Genomic DNA, 18445 nt, shown 5'->3' on the forward strand with positions numbered 1-18445 from the left:
AAGAGAAAGAATGCGGCAGACAGAGTGGGAGGGGCGTCACAATAGGGAATAGGGTTCCAGTAGAGCACTATATAGGGAATAGGGTTCCAGTAGAGCACTATATAGGGAATAGGGTGCCAGTAGAGCACTATATAGGGAATAGGGTGCCAGTAGAGCACTATATAGGGAATAGGGTGCCAGTAGTGCACTATATAGGGAATATATAGGGAATAGGGTTCCAGTAGAGCACTATATAGGGAATAGGGTGCCAGTAGAGCACTATATAGGGAATAGGGTGCCAGTAGAGTAGGGAATAGGGTGAGCACTATATAGGGAATAGGGTGCCAGTAGAGCACTATATAGGGAATAGGGTGGTGCCAGTAGAGCACTATATAGGGAATAGGGTGCCAGTAGAGCACTATATAGGGAATAGGGTTCCAGTAGAGCACTATATAGGGAATAGGGTGCCAGTAGAGCACTATATAGGGAATAGGGTGCCAGTAGAGCACTATATAGGGAATAGGGTGCCAGTAGTGCACTATATAGGGAATAGGGTTCCAGTAGAGCACTATATAGGGTTACAGTAGAGCACTATATAGGGAATAGGGTTCCAGTAGAGCACTATATAGGGAATAGGGTGCCAGTAGTGCACTATATAGGGAATAGGGTGCCAGTAGTGCACTATATAGGGAATAGGGTGCCAGTTGTGCACTATATAGGGAATAGGGTGCCATTTCAGAATCACACTACGTTTATATTATAACCTTTAGTTACCAAGAGCACACTTCTCACTCAGGTTACACACTAAGAATCAAAGCTGTGTGGATTCATTGTGCACTTTCTTATGTTCAATGCATCTCAGTGTGTGTCCAAAATGGCACCCTATAAGTCCTGGTCAAATGTTGTGTAGTATAAAAGGAGTAGGGTATCAGTTGACACATCCCTCAGCAATGATAGGAAGCAGAAATAAAACAACACATCAACCTTCCCATGCTAATCCAATGGGTCTTGACCTTGTGACTGTTTGTCCCAGCTTTGAATGACAGCCCAGTCCCATACGGTTGGATATTTTTAGGTTTGTTTTCAGAAGGGGAAATATCTTTAAAACTAACTTTGAGAAGGGGTTGTTGGGCTTGCTTTGGACCACTGGTTAATTTGGAAATGCTTCAAATCACAGAAGAAGGGGACGAAGTTAGTAAGTAGTTTTATATGTTTATAGAAATGTTTGTTCAAAATGTGAAACTCTACCCTTCACCGTTCCCATCCCACAACCCTCGGCTGGCTAGAATGACTTGTAGAGGCGTTGAGCAGTTTTTGTGATGTGATGACATGGGCTGGGTGCTGAATAAACGCACTGAATAGGAAAAACAGCTGACTTCAAGTGCCTTGGAGACAATTTGTGATTTTTTTTTTTTTTTTTAACTGGGCGAAAACAGTTTACTTCAGAGTAACTGGCTAACGTTACTTGATACAAGCAATCGTTCTGTTTCGGGCTTTTTGTCTTAATTACCAGGAAAAATAACAAGTGTGAAACTAACTAATCAAGTCCCTAACCAGCTAAAATGTACACGCTGCAGATTGGAAGGGACTCTGGTAGTTTTGGGGGAACTTTGTACGAGTTTCTCACATTTTGCATTGATGTCTCTCTCTTTTTTTGTTTGAGTTATGCTTCCAAGAAAGAAAAGTAAAAACGAAGCGTCGACACCAGCCGAGGCACATAGAAGATCTGTGAAGAAGGAGACATCACCACTCCTGAAAAGTACGTTGGTTAAGTAGCTAAATTCGCTAGATAGTTGGTTATCTAGCCTAATTGAAATTGTATTGGTCACATACACATATTTAGCAGAGTCATTGCGGGTGGGTATAATTTGTGGACTCATCAACTCATCACGTAGTTAATTCTTAATGTTTGTCCATAGGCTACCAGAGTAAACCTGGGGAGTGAGAAACGTAGTTAATTACCCGGTATCTTATTCTGCCGCTATACAATTTTCTATATGCGTTATTTGTTGGAAACCTTGTTATTGACCAAGTTTTTTTTGGAACTGATTCCTGTTGGAAAGTAACACACATTATACCCACCAGCGAAATGACTGTGTTCCTATTCTCAGCAGTGCAGAAGTATTAAATATATAAATAAATAAATATTAGGATGAGCAATGTCGGAATGGCATAGACTAAAATACACTAACGTTATACATATGAAATGAGTAAAGCAGTATGTAAACATTAAAGTGACCAGTGATTTGACGTCTATGTAGATAGTATAGGGCAGCAGCCTCTAAGGTGCAGGGTTGAGTAGCGGGGTGCTGCTAGCAATGTCTCTTAATAAAAACACTTGATACAATTCACACGTTTTTGGTCCTATGATGATACCCAAGCATAACGTGTTTGGTAAACTGTATTCTACTATCTAATAGTTGTTATGGCTGACTAGCATCTAGCTTGCTAGCGTTAGCCAAAGTTGAGATGTAGCTAGTTCTGGTCCGACTGTTACATGTGTCTATTGAGCCTTCCCAAAGCCCTGTAGTTCTACATTCATCCATCCATCCATTGTGGATCCCCCTGTAGCTCTACATTCATCCATCCATTGTGGATTCTCCCCCTGTAGCTCTACATCCATCCATTGTGGATTCTTCCCCTGTAGCTCTACATTCATCCATCCATCCATTGTGATTCTCCCCTGATTCATCCATCCATTGTAGCTCTACATCCATCCATCCATTGTGGATTCTTCCCCTGTAGCTCTACATCCATCCATTGTGGATTCTCCCCTGTAGCTCTACATTCATCCATCCATCCATTGTGGATTCTTCCCCTGTAGCTCTACATCCATCCATCCATTGTGGATTCTCCCCCTGTAGCTCTACATCCATCCATTGTGGATTCTCCCCTGTAGCTCATCCATCCATGGATTCTTCCCCCATCATCCATCCATCCATTGTGGATTCTTCCCCTGTAGCTCTACATCCATCCATCCATTGTGGATTCTCCCCTGTAGCTCTACATTCATCCATCCATTGTGGATTCTCCCCTGTAGCTCTATCCATCCATCCATTGTGGATTCTCCCCTTGTAGCTCTACATTCATCCATCCATTGTGGATTCTCCCCTGTAGCTCATCCATCCATCCATTGGTGTAGCTCTACATCCATCCATCCATTGTGGATTCTTCCCCTGTAGCTCTACATCCATCCATCCATTGTGGATCCATCCATCCCCTGTAGCTCTACATCCATCCATCCATTGTGGATTCTTCCCCTGTAGCTCTACATCCATCCATCCATTGTGGATTCCCCCTGTAGCTCTACACATCCATCCATCCATTGTGGATTCCCCCTGTAGCTCTCTATCCATCCATCCATTGTGGATCTTCCTGTAGCTCTACATCCATCCATCCATTGTGGATTCTTCCCCTGTAGCTCTACATCCATCCATCCATTGTGGATTCTTCCCCCTGTAGCTCTACATCCATCCATCCATTGTGGATTCTTCCCCTGTAGCTCTACATCCATCCATCCATTGTGGATTCTGTAGCTCTACATCCATCCCCTGTAGCTCTACATCCATCCATCCATTGTGGATTCTTCCATCCCCTGTAGCTCTACATCCATCCATCCATTGTGGATTCTTCCCCTGTAGCTCTACATCCATCCATCCATCCATTGTGGATTCTTCCCCTGTAGCTCTACATCCATCCATCCATCCATTGTGGATTCTTCCCCTGTAGCTCTACATCCATCCATCCATCCATTGTGGATTCTTCCCCTGTAGCTCTACATCCATTGTGGATTCTTCCCCTGTAGCTCTACATCCATCCATCCATCCATTGTGGATTCTTCCCTGTAGCTCTACATCCATCCATCCATTGTGGATTCTTCCCCTGTAGCTCTACATCCATCCATCCATCCATCCATTGTGGATTCTTCCCCTGTAGCTCTACATCCATCCATCCATTGTGGATTCTTCCCCTGTAGCTCTACATCCATCCATCCATTGTGGATTCTTCCCTGTAGCTCTACATCCATCCATCCATTGTGGATTCTTCCCCTGTAGCTCTACATCCATCCATCCATCCATTGTGGATTCTTCCCCTGTAGCTCTACATCCATCCATCCATCCATTGTGGATTCTTCCCTGTAGCTCTACATCCATCCATCCATCCATTGTGGATTCCCCCTGTAGCTCTACATCCATCCATCCATTGTGGATTCTTCCCCTGTAGCTCTACATCCATCCATCCATCCATTGTGGATTCTTCCCCTGTAGCTCTACATCCATCATTGTGGATTCTTCCCCAGCTCTACATCCATCCATCCATTGTGGATTCTTCCCCTGTAGCTCTACATCCATCCATCCATTGTGGATTCTTCCCCTGTAGCTCTACATCCATCCATCCATTGATTCTTCCCCTGTAGCTCGACATCCATCCATCCATTGTGGATTCCCCTGTAGCTTCATCCATCCATCCATCCATCCATTGTGGATTCTTCCCCTAGCTCTAGCATCTACATCCATCCATCCATTGTGGATTCTTCCCCTGTAGCTCTACATCCATCCATCCATTGTGGATTCTTCCCCTGTAGCTCTACATCCATCCATCCATTGTGGATTCTTCCCCTGTAGCTCTATCCATCCATCCATCCATTGTGGATTCTTCCCCTGTAGCTCTACATCCATCCATCCATTGTGGATTCTTCCCCTGTAGCTCTACATCCATCCATCCATTGTGGATTCTTCATCCATCCATCCATAGCTCTACATCCATCCATCCATTGTGGATTCTTCCCCTGTAGCTCTACATCCATCCATCCATTGTGGATTCTTCCCCTGTAGCTCTACATCCATCCATCCATCCATTGTGGATTCTTCCCCTGTAGCTCTACATCCATCCATCCATTGTGGATTCTTCCCCTGTAGCTCTACATCCATCCATCCATTGTGGATTCTTCCCCTGTAGCTCTACATCCATCCATCCATTTTGGATTCTTCCCCTGTAGCTCTACATCCATTTTGGATTCTTCCCCTGTAGCTCTACATCCATTGTGGATTCTTCCCCTGTAGCTCTACATCCATCCATCCATTGTGGATTCTTCCCCTGTAGCTCTACATTCATCCATCCATCCATTGTGGATTCTTCCCCTGTAGCTCTACATTCATCCATCCATCCATTGTGGATTCTTCCCTTAGCTCCCATTCATCCATCCATCCATTCATCCATCCATCCATTGTGGATTCTTCCCCTGTAGCTCTACATTCATCCATCCATCCATTGTGGATTCTTCCCCTGTAGCTCTACATTCATCCATCCATCCATTGTGGATTCTTCCCCTGTAGCTCTACATTCATCCATCCATCCATTGTGGATTCTTCCCCTGTAGCTCTACATTCATCCATCCATCCATTGTGGATTCTTCCCCTGTAGCTCTACATTCATCCATCCATCCATTGTGGATTCTTCCCCTGTAGCTCTACATTCATCCATCCATCCATTGTGGATTCTTCCCCTGTAGCTCTACATTCATCCATCCATCCATTGTGGATTCTTCCCCTGTAGCTCTACATTCATCCATCCATCCATTGTGGATTCTTCCCCTGTAGCTCTACATTCATCCATCCATCCATTGTGGATTCTTCATTCCCATCCATCCAGCTCTCCATCCATCCATGGATTCTTCCCATTCATCCATCCATCCATTGTGGATTCTTCCCTGTAGCTCTACATCCATTCTTCCATCCATCCATCCATTGTGGATTCTTCCCTGTAGCTCTACATTCATCCATCCATCCATCCATTGTGGATTCTTCCCCTGTAGCTCTACATTCATCCATCCATCCATTGTGGATTCTTCCCCTGTAGCTCTACATTCATCCATCCATCCATTGTGGATTCTTCCCCTGTAGCTCCCATCCAGCTCTACATTCATCCATCCATCCATCCATTGTGGATTCTTCCCCTGTAGCTCTACATTCATCCATCCATCCATCCATTGTGGATTCTTCCCCTGTAGCTCTACATTCATCCATCCATCCATCCATTGTGGATTCTTCCCCTGTAGCTCTACATTCATCCATCCATCCATCCATTGTGGATTCTTCCCCTGTAGCTCTACATTCATCCATCCATCCATCCATTGTGGATTCTTCCCCTGTAGCTCTACATCCATTCATCCATCCATCCATCCATTGTGGATTCTTCCCCTGTAGCTCTACATTCCATCCATCCATCCATCCATTGTGGATTCTTCCCTGTAGCTCTACATTCATCCATCCATCCATCCATTGTGGATTCATTCATTCCATCCATTGTAGATTCTTCTAGCAGTCATCCATCCATCCATCCATTGTGGATTCTTCCCCTGTAGCTCTACAGTCATTCATCCATCCATCCATTGTGGATTCTTCCCCTGTAGCTCTACATTCATCCATCCATCCATTGTGGATTCTTCCCTGTAGCTCTACAGTCATCCATCCATCCATTCCATTGTGGATTCTTCCCCATTGTATTCTTCCCTACAGCTCTACATCCATCCATCCATCCATTGTGGATTCTTCCCCTGTAGCTCTACATTCATCCATCCATCCATTGTGGATTCTTCCCTGTAGCTCTAGTCATCCATCCATCCATTGTGGATTCTTCCCCTGTAGCTCTACATCCATCCATCCATCCATCCATTGTGGATTCTTCCCCTGTAGCTCTACATCCATCCATCCATCCATCCATTGTGGATTCTTCCCCTGTAGCTCTACATCCATCCATCCATTGTGGATTCTTCCCCTGACTTTATGTGACATGCTTCAATTTACTTTCGTTACCCACCAATGTAAAGATGTTGCTGGAGTGTTGACTAACCTTGTTGTTTCTCTATGTGCTGAATGTTCATAGCATACTCATGCACAACAGGTAGTTAGCTGGCCGTCTAAACGTCAAAATATGGTTTGATGTGGTACGTGCTAAGTTACCTGTAGAATCGATGTATTCTGAGTCAATGTAGAGAACATGGACATATTTCTGGAAGGTTGCAATATTGCAATATTTTTTTAAATCAATCTGATTTGGTGTATTGGTCAGTTATTTTTATTTTTTATTTAACCAGGTAGGCAAGTTGAGAACAAGTTCCCATTTACTATTGCGACCTGGCCAATATAGAGCAAAGCAGTTCAACACACACAACAACACAGAGTTACACATGGAATAAACAAAACATACAGTCAATGATACAGTAGAGAGAGATCTATATACAGTGAGTGCAAATGAGGTGAGATAAGGGAGTCAAGGTAATAAATGGGCCATGGTGGCGAAGTAAATACAATATATTGTAGAATAGTCCGTCATCTTTTGGACGATAGTTAGTAGCATCCTTTTGTCTTGACCTACACCTGTTGGTCCTGTTTCAGATCTCATGCCCTCGTTCATCCGACATGGACCCACTATCCCCAGACGTCCCGAGGTCCCTCTGCCGGAGCCTGGCTCAGCCTATCCCGTGGGGCCTGTGTTGGCCAGCAACAAGAGCTTCCTACGCTTCCCCCCTGTGCAGAGGTCACCCCACGAGGCGGCTCTGCGGGAACGCCACCGGATGTCAGCCCCTCCGTACCTACTTGGAAGCCTGGGCGATATAACCCACGAGTACGGAGGCTCCTCACAGTCCTTCCTCACAGACGTGAGCGCCATGGCTGAGAATGAGGATGCTGGGCTCTACTACCACCCCCTGACTCAGGAGCCTTACTCGGACAGCCAGCAGCAGCAGAGACGGCCTCAGCCACATCAGCACCCCAGAGCTCCTGACCACTTACATGAGGACTATAGATACTATGAACAGAGTGAACATCAAAGCATACCACCACGACAACACACTCCCCCGGCCCCCAACGGACAGGCAGCAGGTAAAACATAAACCAGTCTTACTCAAGTCAATATCCGTAGTCATAATAGTCAAATCAGTGGAACCAATTTTAATATTGACGAAGTGTCTTTATAAGGACTCGTTAATTAGATGGCATGGAAGTTCAGTGAACAAAAACAAAATGATGGCAAAAGGCTTGGAATTGTCTTTAGAATGTGAGTTGTTAATGCCATGAAGGTGGTGCTGGTAGAGCTCTACACTTGTGCACTATGAGCCTTGGTCAAAAGTTCAAAAGACTACATTTTATTAGTCACATGCACCGAATGTGAAATGCTTATGAGCCCCTAAACAACAATGCAGTACGAATAGAAAAATTGAAGTAACAAGTTATTAAAAAGCAGCAGTAAAATAATAAGAGCGAGACTTTATACCAGGGGGTACCGGTACAGAGTCAATGTGGAGGCTATATACAGGGGGTACCGGTACAGAGTCAATGTGGAGGCTATATACAGGGGGTACCGGTACAGAGTCAATGTGGAGGCTATATACGGGGGGTACCGGTACAGAGTCAGTGTGGAGGCTATATACAGGGGGTACCGGTACAGAGTCAGTGTGGAGGCTATATACAGGGGTACCGGTACAGAGTCAGTGTGGAGGCTATATACAGGGGGTACCGGTACAGAGTCAGTGTGGAGGCTATATACAGGGTGTACCGGTACAGAGTCAGTGTGGAGGCTATATACAGGGTGTACCGGTACAGAGTCAGTGTGGAGGCTATATACAGGGGGTACCGGTACAGAGTCAATGTGGAGGCTATATACAGGGGGTACCGGTACAGAGTCAGTGTGGAGGCTATATACAGGGGGTGTACAGAGTCAATGTGGAGGCTATATACAGGGGGTACCGGTACAGAGTCAGTGTGGAGGCTATATACAGGCGGTACCGGTACAGAGTCAGTGTGGAGGCTATATACAGGGTGTACCGGTACAGAGTCAGTGTGGAGGCTATATACAGGGTGTACCGGTACAGAGTCAATGTGCGGGGACACTGGTTAGTTGAGGTAATATGTACATGTAGGTAGGGGTACAGATTAGTCGAGGTAATTGAGGAAATATGTACATTTAGGTAGAGTTGAGGCTTTTATAGGGAAAACATGGTGCCAATAGGGAGGTACCCTTGCTTATTGGATGTGGTGACCGGGCTACATATCCACGGGTTCATTCCTGGACTGCCGCTCCTCGGTATGAGTATGAAATGCGTTGGCTATAGTTTAACCAGTTGAACTCTTCTTCGGAACCGGAGTTGAAAGGTGTTTGTTGCTACTGTGTTTCCGGCTGCTCGACTAACAGATCCTGGTTTTTAGTTTGGATAGAGCCTTAAGGGAAAGGGGTGGTGCCGGTTCAATCCACCTCTGTTTTTGAAGATACAGTCTCGCTACAAACTAGTTATTGGCAGATGGGAGTGGGACTGCCTCAAGTCACATGACTAAATCACCAGACTGGTGCACGTCATCTGTTGCCTTTTACCTGTCTTCTGTGTTAAACACATGACATTATACACACGTTACTTCAATAGACTCTAGAATGATTGATTGATGTGAATTCCCACTGGTGCATCAGGAGGGATGTTGGTGGTGTTTTCAGTGTTGAGAAAATGGACACATTCTTGCTGGAGCTGCCCTGGTCCTAGCTAGAGCTGCCCTGGTCCTAGCTAGAGCTGCCCTGGTCCTAGCTAGAGCTGCCCTGGTCAACTGTAAGTGCTGTTATTGTGAAGTGGAAACATCTAGGAGTAATGACCCGGCCTCAAAGTGGTAGGTCACACATACTCACAGAACGAGACTGCTGAGCGCTAAAGAGTGTGAACATCATCTGTCCTCGGTTGCAACACTCACTACCGAGTTCCAAACTGCCTCTGGATTCAACTTCAGCACAATAACTGTTGGTCGGGAGCTTCATGAAATGGGTTTCCATGGCCGAGCAGCAGCACACAAGCCTCAGATCACCACGCGCAATGCCAAGCGTCGGCTGGAGTGGTGTAAAGCTCACCACCATTGGACTCTGGAGCAGTGGAAACACGTTCTCTGGAGTGATGAATCACACTTCACCATCTGGCAGTCCAAGGGATTAATCTGTGTTTGGCGGATGCCAGGAGAATGCTGCTTGCCCCAATGCATAGTGCCAACTGTAAAGTTTGGTGGAGGAGGAATAATTGCCTGGGGCTGTTTTTCATGGTTCAGGCCCCTTAGTTCCAGAGAAGGGAAATCTTAACACTACAGCATAAAATGACATTCTAGACTATTCTGTGCTTACAACTTTGTGGCAACAGTTTGGGAAAGGCCCTTTCCTGTTTCAACATGACAAGACCTCCCATGCACAAAGCGAGGTCCGTACAGAAATGGTTTGTCGAGATCGGTGTGGGAAAAACTTGACTGGCCTGCACAGAGCCCTGACCTCAACCTCCATCGAGCACCTTTTGGGATGAATTGGAACGTCGACTGCAAGCCAAGTGTCCACATACTTTTGGTAATGTATAAGTACTATGGTGGGCCAACGTGGGCTCTTGGCCTATGCTTCCAACCATCCAATGTGTTTTTATTGTGTGGGAAGGCGTGCACACTTCAGGAGAAGGGACATATGCTCTGTTTTAAATTTGAGCTCAGATTTCTGCCCCCGCTTTCCTGTCCATTTCAATACATATACTCTCCCACTTCCTGCCATTCATCAAGAGAGGTGGGTCACACATCACTGTGTGTCAGAGAGGGAGTAGTATATCTAGAACAGTGTTGTTAAAAAGGGATCAGCAGCAACGCTGTGTTTCAGTGTTTGTACAGTTGGTGTGTCAGAATGTCCACTCCTATTTAAAAAGAGACATGTTTCCTCCTCTATAAATGGACGCTGTCCCCAGAGGACATGATTCCTCCTCTGTAAATGGACGCTGTCCCCAGAGGACATGATTCTTCCTCTATAAATGGACGCTGTCCCCAGAGGACATGATTCCTCCTCTATAAATGGACGCTGTCCCCAGAGGACATGATTCCTCCTCTATAAATGGACGCTGTCCCCAGAGGACATGATTCTTCCTCTATAAATGGACGCTGTCCCCAGAGGACATGTTTCCTCCTCTGTAAATGGACGCTGTCCCCAGAGGACATGATTCCTCCTCTGTAAATGGACGCTGTCCCCTACTCTTTCCTCATAGAGGCATAGTGTATATAATAGCAAAGAATAGGCTAGAACAGACATGCAGACACCCTAGATGAGGCTGACAGCAGCACAGGGTCAGGTATGGGTCAGGCAATGAGTTGGCTATAGCCGTACCAGGGCCCGGCATCAGGTTTTACTACAGGACGGTATCGGGAACAGAGCAGGGTTTTGCAGACACGGGGCCTAGAGCAGGGTTTTACTGACAGGACGGCAGCAGCAGGGTCAGGTATGGGTCAGGCAGGGTTTTGAGACGGTTACCGGGGCCCGGCAGCAGGGTTTTACTACAGGACGGTACCAGGGCCCGGCAGCAGGGTTTTACTACAGGACGGTACCAGGGCCCGGCAGCAGGGTTTTACTACAGGACGGTACCAGGGCCCGGCAGCAGGGTTTTACTACAGGACGGTACCGGGGCCCGGCAGCAGGGTTTTACTACAGGACGGTACCGGGGCCCGGCAGCAGGGTACTTGACGGTTTAGGTTTTTTAAATATTTAAAAAAAATACATGTTACCCCCTTTTCTCCCCACAGCGCCATCCAACCCGGAAGCCAGCCGCACCAATGTGTCGGAGGAAACACAGTGCACCTGGCAACCTTGGTTAGCGCGCACTGCGCCCGGCCCGCCACGGGGGTTGCTGGTGCGCGATGAGACAAGGACATCCCTACCGGCCAAACCCTCCCTAACCCGGACGATGCTAGGCCAATTGTGCGTTGCCCCACGGACCTCCCGGTCATGGCCGGCTGCGACAGCCTGGGCGTGAACCCAGAGTCTCTGGTGGCAAAGCTAGTGCTGCGATGCAGTGCCCTAGACCACTGTGCCACCTGGGATGCCAGGTTTAGAGTTTAAGGGTATGTCCCAAGTGGCACCCTATTTCCCCATAGGGCTCTTGTCAAAAGTAGTGCACTACATAGGGAATAGGGTGTCATTTGGGACTCAACCATTTGTTTGACCAGCCAGCCATCCTCTGAAGGTTTAAGGTATCTAACTCCTCCCCTCAGGTATCGGTCGAATGCAGTCCAAGTCTCTGGGGAACCTGTCCAGTCTGAGCTATGAGGACCTCTCCCTGCCCCGTGGTTGGACGGTAGACTGGACCATCCGAGGCAGGAAGTACTACATCGACCACAACACCAACACCACCCACTGGTCCCACCCCCTGGAGAGAGAGGGTCTGCCCCCTGGCTGGGAGAAGGTGGAGTCGGCTGAGTTTGGACCCTACTACGTGGACCACGTCAACAAGAGGGCTCAGTATAGACACCCCTGTGCTCCTAGGTAAACTGTAGAGACAGATACTCCATCCCTGTGCTCCTAGGTAGCACTGTAGAGACAGAGACTCCACCCTTGTGCTCCTAGGTAGCACTGTAGAGACAGAGATACTCCACCCCTGTGCTCCTAGGTAGCACTGTAGAGACAGATACTCCACCCCTGTGCTCCTAGGTAGCACTGTAGAGACAGATACTCCACCCCTGTGCTCCTAGGTAGCACTGTAGAGACAGATACTCCACCCTTGTGCTCCTAGGTAGCACTGTAGAGACAGAGATACTCCACCCCTGTGCTCCTAGTTAGCACTGTAGAGACAGATACTCCACACACATGGTGTAAGATGAAGTTGCCCTTTAACTCTGATCTTAGGTCAGTTAGTCACTAATGGTTAGGATTGGAGCACAGGATCTATCCTAGATCTGTACCTAAGGGAAACTCACACATTTTGGTATTCAGTCTTTTTAAAAAGTTAGAATTTTGTTCAGTCAAAACTTTATTCTGATATAGTAACTTGACTCCTAGCCTCTGCCAATACTACGCTTAACCAAAATATAAATGTAACATGTTGGTTTCATGAGATGAAATAAAGAAATTCCAGAAATGTTCAATACGCACAAAAAAAACATAAACAAACAAATTTGTTTACATCCCTGTTAGTGAGCATTTCTCATTTGCCAAGATAATCCATCTATACTTGACAGGTGTGGCATATCAAGAAGCTGATTAAACAGTATGATCATTTACAAAAGGGGACAAAAGGCCACTCTAAAATGTGCTGTTTTGTCACACAACACCATGCCAAAGATGTCTCAAGTTTTGAGGGAGAGCGCAATTAGCATGCTGACTGCAGGAATGTCCACCGGAGCTGTTAAGCCCCATTAGAGAATTATGCAGTACGTCCAACTGGCTTCACATCCGCAGACCACGTGTAACCACGCCAACCCAGGACCTCCACATCCGGCTTCTTCATCTGCGGGGTCGTCTGAGACCAGCCACCCGGACAGCTAATTAAACTGTGGGTTTTGCACAACCGAAGAATTTCTGCACAAACTGTCAGAAACCATCTCAGGGAAGCTCCTCTGAGTGCTCGTCGTCCTCACCAGGGTCTTGACCCGACTGTAGTTCTGCATTGTAACTGACTTCAGTGAGAAAATGCTCACATTTGATGGCCATTGGCACCCTAGAGAAGTATCTTTATGGATGAATCCACATTTCAACAGCACCGGGCAGATGGCAGACAGAGTGTATGGTGTTGTGTGGGTGAGCGGTTTGCTGATAACATTGTGAACAGAGTGCCCCATGGTGGCTGTGGGGTTATGGTATGTGGCAGGCATAAACTACGGACAACAAACTCCATTGCATTTTATCGATGGCAATTTGAATTCACAGATTCCATGACGAGATCCTGAGGCCCATTGTCGTGCCATTCAGCCGCCGCCATCACCTCATGTTACACAATTCCTGGAAGCTGAAAATGTCCAAGTTCTTCCATGGCCTGCATACTCACCAGACATGTCACCCACTGAGCATGTTTGGGATGCTCTGGATCAACGTGTACGACAGCGTGTTCCAGTTCCCGCAACTTCACACAGCCATTGAAGAGGAGTGAGACAACATTCCACAGACCACAATCAACAGCCTGATCAAATCTATGTGAAGGAGATGTGTCACACTGCATGAGGCAAATGGTGGTCACACCAGATACTGACTGGTTTTCTGATCAACTCTCCTACTTTACCTTTTTAAAAAGGTTTAATCAGATTCATATCTGTATTCCCAGTCGTGTTTAATCCTTAGATTAGGGCCTAATTTATTTATTTCAATTGACTGATGTCCTTATTATATGAACTGTAACTCAGTAAAATGTTGCACGTTGTGTGTTTTTTTTTCCCCCATATTTTTCTTCATTGTAACTGTGTAACCCTCCTTCTATTCCAGTGTTCCTCACTATGACCAGCCCACTCCGGTTGTACACTGACACAGTCAGTGAATTTGTAGTCCCTTTTTTAAAAACAAAAAAGGTAATACATTTTAAAAATATATAATTCTATTATTTGTACTTTTCCATTTCCAGTGTGCTCCAATATGACCAGCCCCCTCCCGTTGTATACCGGCCTCGCCCAGCCGAGCGGAACCATCCGGTTCTGGTACCAGCCAACCCGTACCACACGGCAGAGATCCCTGACTGGCTACAGGTGTATGCCCGAGCCCCACTCAAGTGAGTAGACCGTACCTGGCATTTCTCACATTCCCGGCTCATAACTTCAGAGGTTTGATTGATTTGAAAAATAATGTAATTTTTTTTTTTTTTTTAAATGAACGGTATTGGAGACGGTGTTGCATTTCTAGCTAATTAACAGTATAATAAGTGATTTGTTTCACCTCAGCCAAGATGCTTAGGTGACCTGCTAAAATAGTTTACAGATCTAAAGTATTTTGTTAACTACACTAGCTCTGTCGTGTCTCCAGTTTTTATAGTTATATTTTGCCATGTTTTGTCAAATAAAATAAAAATCTGTCTTCCCTTTCTGCTCCAGGTATGACCACATTCTGAAGTGGGCGCTGTTCCAGCTGGTGGATCTGGACACGTACCAGGGCATGTTGAAGCTGCTCTTCATGAAGGAACTGGAGCGCATCGTCAAGTCCTACGAGGCCTACCGTCAGGCCCTGCTGTCTGAGGTGGACCAAAGGAAACCGAGGTAACAGTGGTACACTCGGGGGGGGGGGAGCAGCACCAGGAGCAGCGGGACAAGAACTTCACAGGGAAGTAGGCCCTATTCACTAGGAAGCAAACAAGACAAAATGATGATGGTGGGGGGGGGTTACAGTGTGCACTAATGAATATGACCCTGAACTGACTGGACAGAGGAATGGAGCCTGTGGATAGCTGGACCTGAGACTTCAACCGTTCTCTTTCTACATTGTTCTAATGAAGTTCTCCCCCTGAAGCTGCTACAGTACAGAGCTCCATCCGTCTGAGGTTTCTACAACAAGGAAGTCCGCCCCTTTAGAGGTTTCCGCCCTGCCCCAGTAGGTCAGGGTTCATCTCTTTTTATGATTGACCTCCTTATTGCAGTCTCCTCCTCCTCACCCAAACGGGTCGTCTCCCCGTTTTATATCAGCCAAATGTCCAGATGCTGCTCACATCATGTGGTTACGCAGGTCCCCCTCCTCCTCGTGGTGATTCGGGACCAAGGACGAGCGACTGTGTGAACGCTCCAATGAAGAAAGAAAATGATTCTCCAGCTGGAGAGAGAGATGTTTACACTAAAGTTACTTACAGAAAATGTCATCTGAGAACTGGGTCGTGTTCATTAGACAACAAATGGAAGAACAGACTGCAACATGGGGACTACCGGGACTCTCGTTTTTCCAAAAGGTTTTGCTACAGTGTGCCCCACTGAACACGTCCCTGGGTTGTTGTATGGAATCTTTTCTTTTTTTTTTAATAAAGACTGAAGACGATCACAGGGTCTTAAAGACCTGTTTATTGTTTGAATGTCCATAAGTGACTATAAGATTTACAGACTTTTCCCTCACAGGAACAGCACCTGTTTTATATTGAGCTTTGTAAAATGATTGCTACGGTGTCACTTTTTGTTGGCAGCTTCACCTTTTTTAAATAAATGTCTGTTTCCAGATAAACATTTATGGAGCAGAATTTATCATTGTATTTCTTTGTAAGCTTTTGTAGCCCCAATAAAAAATGTGATCCATTGTTTTTTTTTCAACTTCATTATTATTTTTTTAATAAGACAATCCTCTAAAATGTGTAATTCCTGTACATTTTTGATGTGGACTATCTTTTATTTTGAAGACTTGAAACTGTAGGAAAAATCATAATATTTGATGGTAGTCATTGGTGTGACTCAGGGTTGTCTGCATCACTATACATCAGGAATATCCTTATTATAATGGGATTTGTTTATTTTAAAAGACACTCTGGGCCCTGGTCCAAAGAAGTGCACTATAAAGGGTGCCATTTGGCATAGTTTATATACTGTGCAAAGTATTCAGACCCCTTGACTTTCTCCACATTTTGTGACGTTACAGCCCTATTCTAAAATGGATGTTTTTTTCCCTCAATCTACACACTATCAAATAATGACAAGGCAAAAACAGTTTTTTAAAATTTATTTAACTGAAATATCATATTTACGTAAGTATTCAGACCCTTTTACTCAGTACTTTGTTGGACACTCAAGTACATTCAGAGACTTGTCCTGAAGCCACTCCTGTGTTGTGGGACCTAACATAGACAGGTGTGTGCCTTTCCAAATCATCTCCAATCAATTGAATTTACCACCGGTGGACTCCAAGTTGTGGATTTTGTAATGCCTTGTTTTTAATGGATTGATATTGTCTCAGCTCTGTTCTTGGTGTGACCGTCGCTACTAAGCGACGTAAGAACGGCTAGCTCCAACCCATCGGTTCAGAAAGATGTCACCGTAGGGCTAGCTCCAACCCATCGGTTCAGAATGATGTCGCCGTACGGCTAGCTTCAACCCATCGGTTCAGAATGATGTCACCGTACGGCTAGCTTCAACCCATCGGTTCAGAATGATGTCACCGTACGGCTAGCTTCAACCCATCGGTTCAGAATGACGTCACCGTAGGGCTAGCACCAACCCATCGGTTCAGAATGTTACCATACGGCTAACACCAACCCATCGGTTCAGAATGATGTCACCGTAGGGCTAGCTCCAACCCATCGGTTCAGAATGTTACCATACGGCTAGCTCCAACCCATCGGTTCAGAATGTTACCATACGGCTAGCTCCAACCCATCGGTTCAGAATGTTACCATACGGCTAGCTCCAACCCATCGGTTCAGAATGACGTCACCTTACGGCTAGCTCCAACCCATCGGTTCAGAATGACGTCACCGTAGGGCTAGCTCCAACCCATCGGTTCAGAATGATGTCACCGTACGGCTAGCTTCAACCCATCGGTTCAGAATGATGTCACCGTACGGCTAGCTTCAACCCATCGGTTCAGAATGACGTCACCGTAGGGCTAGCACCAACCCATCGGTTCAGAATGTTACCATACGGCTAGCACCAACCCATCGGTTCAGAATGATGTTACCGTAGGGCTAGCTCTAACCCATCGGTTCAGAATGACATCACCGTAGGGCTAGCTCCAACCCATCGGTTCAGAATGTTACCATACGGCTAGCTCCAACCCATCGGTTCAGAATGTTACCATACGGCTAGCTCCAACCCATCGGTTCAGAATGTTACCATACGGCTAGCTCCAACCCATCGGTTCAGAATGTTACCATACGGCTAGCTCCAACCCATCGGTTCAGAATGACGTCACCTTACGGCTAGCTCCAACCCATCGGTTCAGAATGACGTCACCGTAGGGCTAGCTCCAACCCATCGGTTCAGAATGATGTCACCGTACGGCTAGCTTCAACCCATCGGTTCAGAATGATGTCACCGTACGGCTAGCTTCAACCCATCGGTTCAGAATGACGTCACCGTAGGGCTAGCACCAACCCATCGGTTCAGAATGTTACCATACGGCTAGCACCAACCCATCGGTTCAGAATGATGTTACCGTAGGGCTAGCTCTAACCCATCGGTTCAGAATGACATCACCGTAGGGCTAGCTCCAACCCATCGGTTCAGAATGTTACCATACGGCTAGCTCCAACCCATCGGTTCAGAATGTTACCATACGGCTAGCTCCAACCCATCGGTTCAGAATGTTACCATACGGCTAGCTCCAACCCATCGGTTCAGAATGTTACCATACGGCTAGCTCCAAACCCATCGGTTCAGAATGACGTCACCGTCGGGCTAGCTCCAACCCATCGGTTCAGAATGATGTCACCGTACGGCTAGCTTCAACCCATCGGTTCAGAATGATGTCACCGTACGGCTAGCTTCAACCCATCGGTTCACAATGACGTGACCGTAGGGCTAGCACCAACCCATCGGTTCAGAATGTTACCATACGGCTAGCACCAACCCATCGGTTCAGAATGATGTTACCGTAGGGCTAGCTCCAACCCATCGGTTCAGAATGACGTCACCGTACGGCTAGCTCCAACCATTCGGTTCAGAATGACGTCACCGTACGGCTAGCACCAACCCATCGGTTCAGAATGTTACCATACGGCTAGCACCAACCCATCGGTTCAGAATGACGTCAC

The 18445-nt window shown here is 46.4% G+C and overlaps 1 protein-coding gene across 1 annotated transcript; it reads left to right on the forward strand.

Annotated features, from left to right (window-relative positions):
* The first annotated feature begins 691 nt into the window (after positions 1-691).
* Positions 692-16003, forward strand: sav1 (salvador family WW domain containing protein 1). The gene is made up of 6 exons (XM_024438023.2): positions 692-1174; positions 1643-1738; positions 7377-7862; positions 12021-12291; positions 14357-14500; positions 14820-16003. Exons 1-6 carry the CDS (start codon positions 1141-1143, stop codon positions 14983-14985), a joined length of 1197 nt encoding a protein of 398 aa, XP_024293791.2. The 5' UTR covers positions 692-1140; the 3' UTR covers positions 14986-16003.
* The last annotated feature ends 2442 nt before the right edge of the window (positions 16004-18445 follow it).

The sequence above is a fragment of the Oncorhynchus tshawytscha genome, linkage group LG11 (genome assembly GCF_018296145.1).
Source record: "Oncorhynchus tshawytscha isolate Ot180627B linkage group LG11, Otsh_v2.0, whole genome shotgun sequence".
Taxonomy (NCBI): domain Eukaryota; kingdom Metazoa; phylum Chordata; class Actinopteri; order Salmoniformes; family Salmonidae; genus Oncorhynchus; species Oncorhynchus tshawytscha.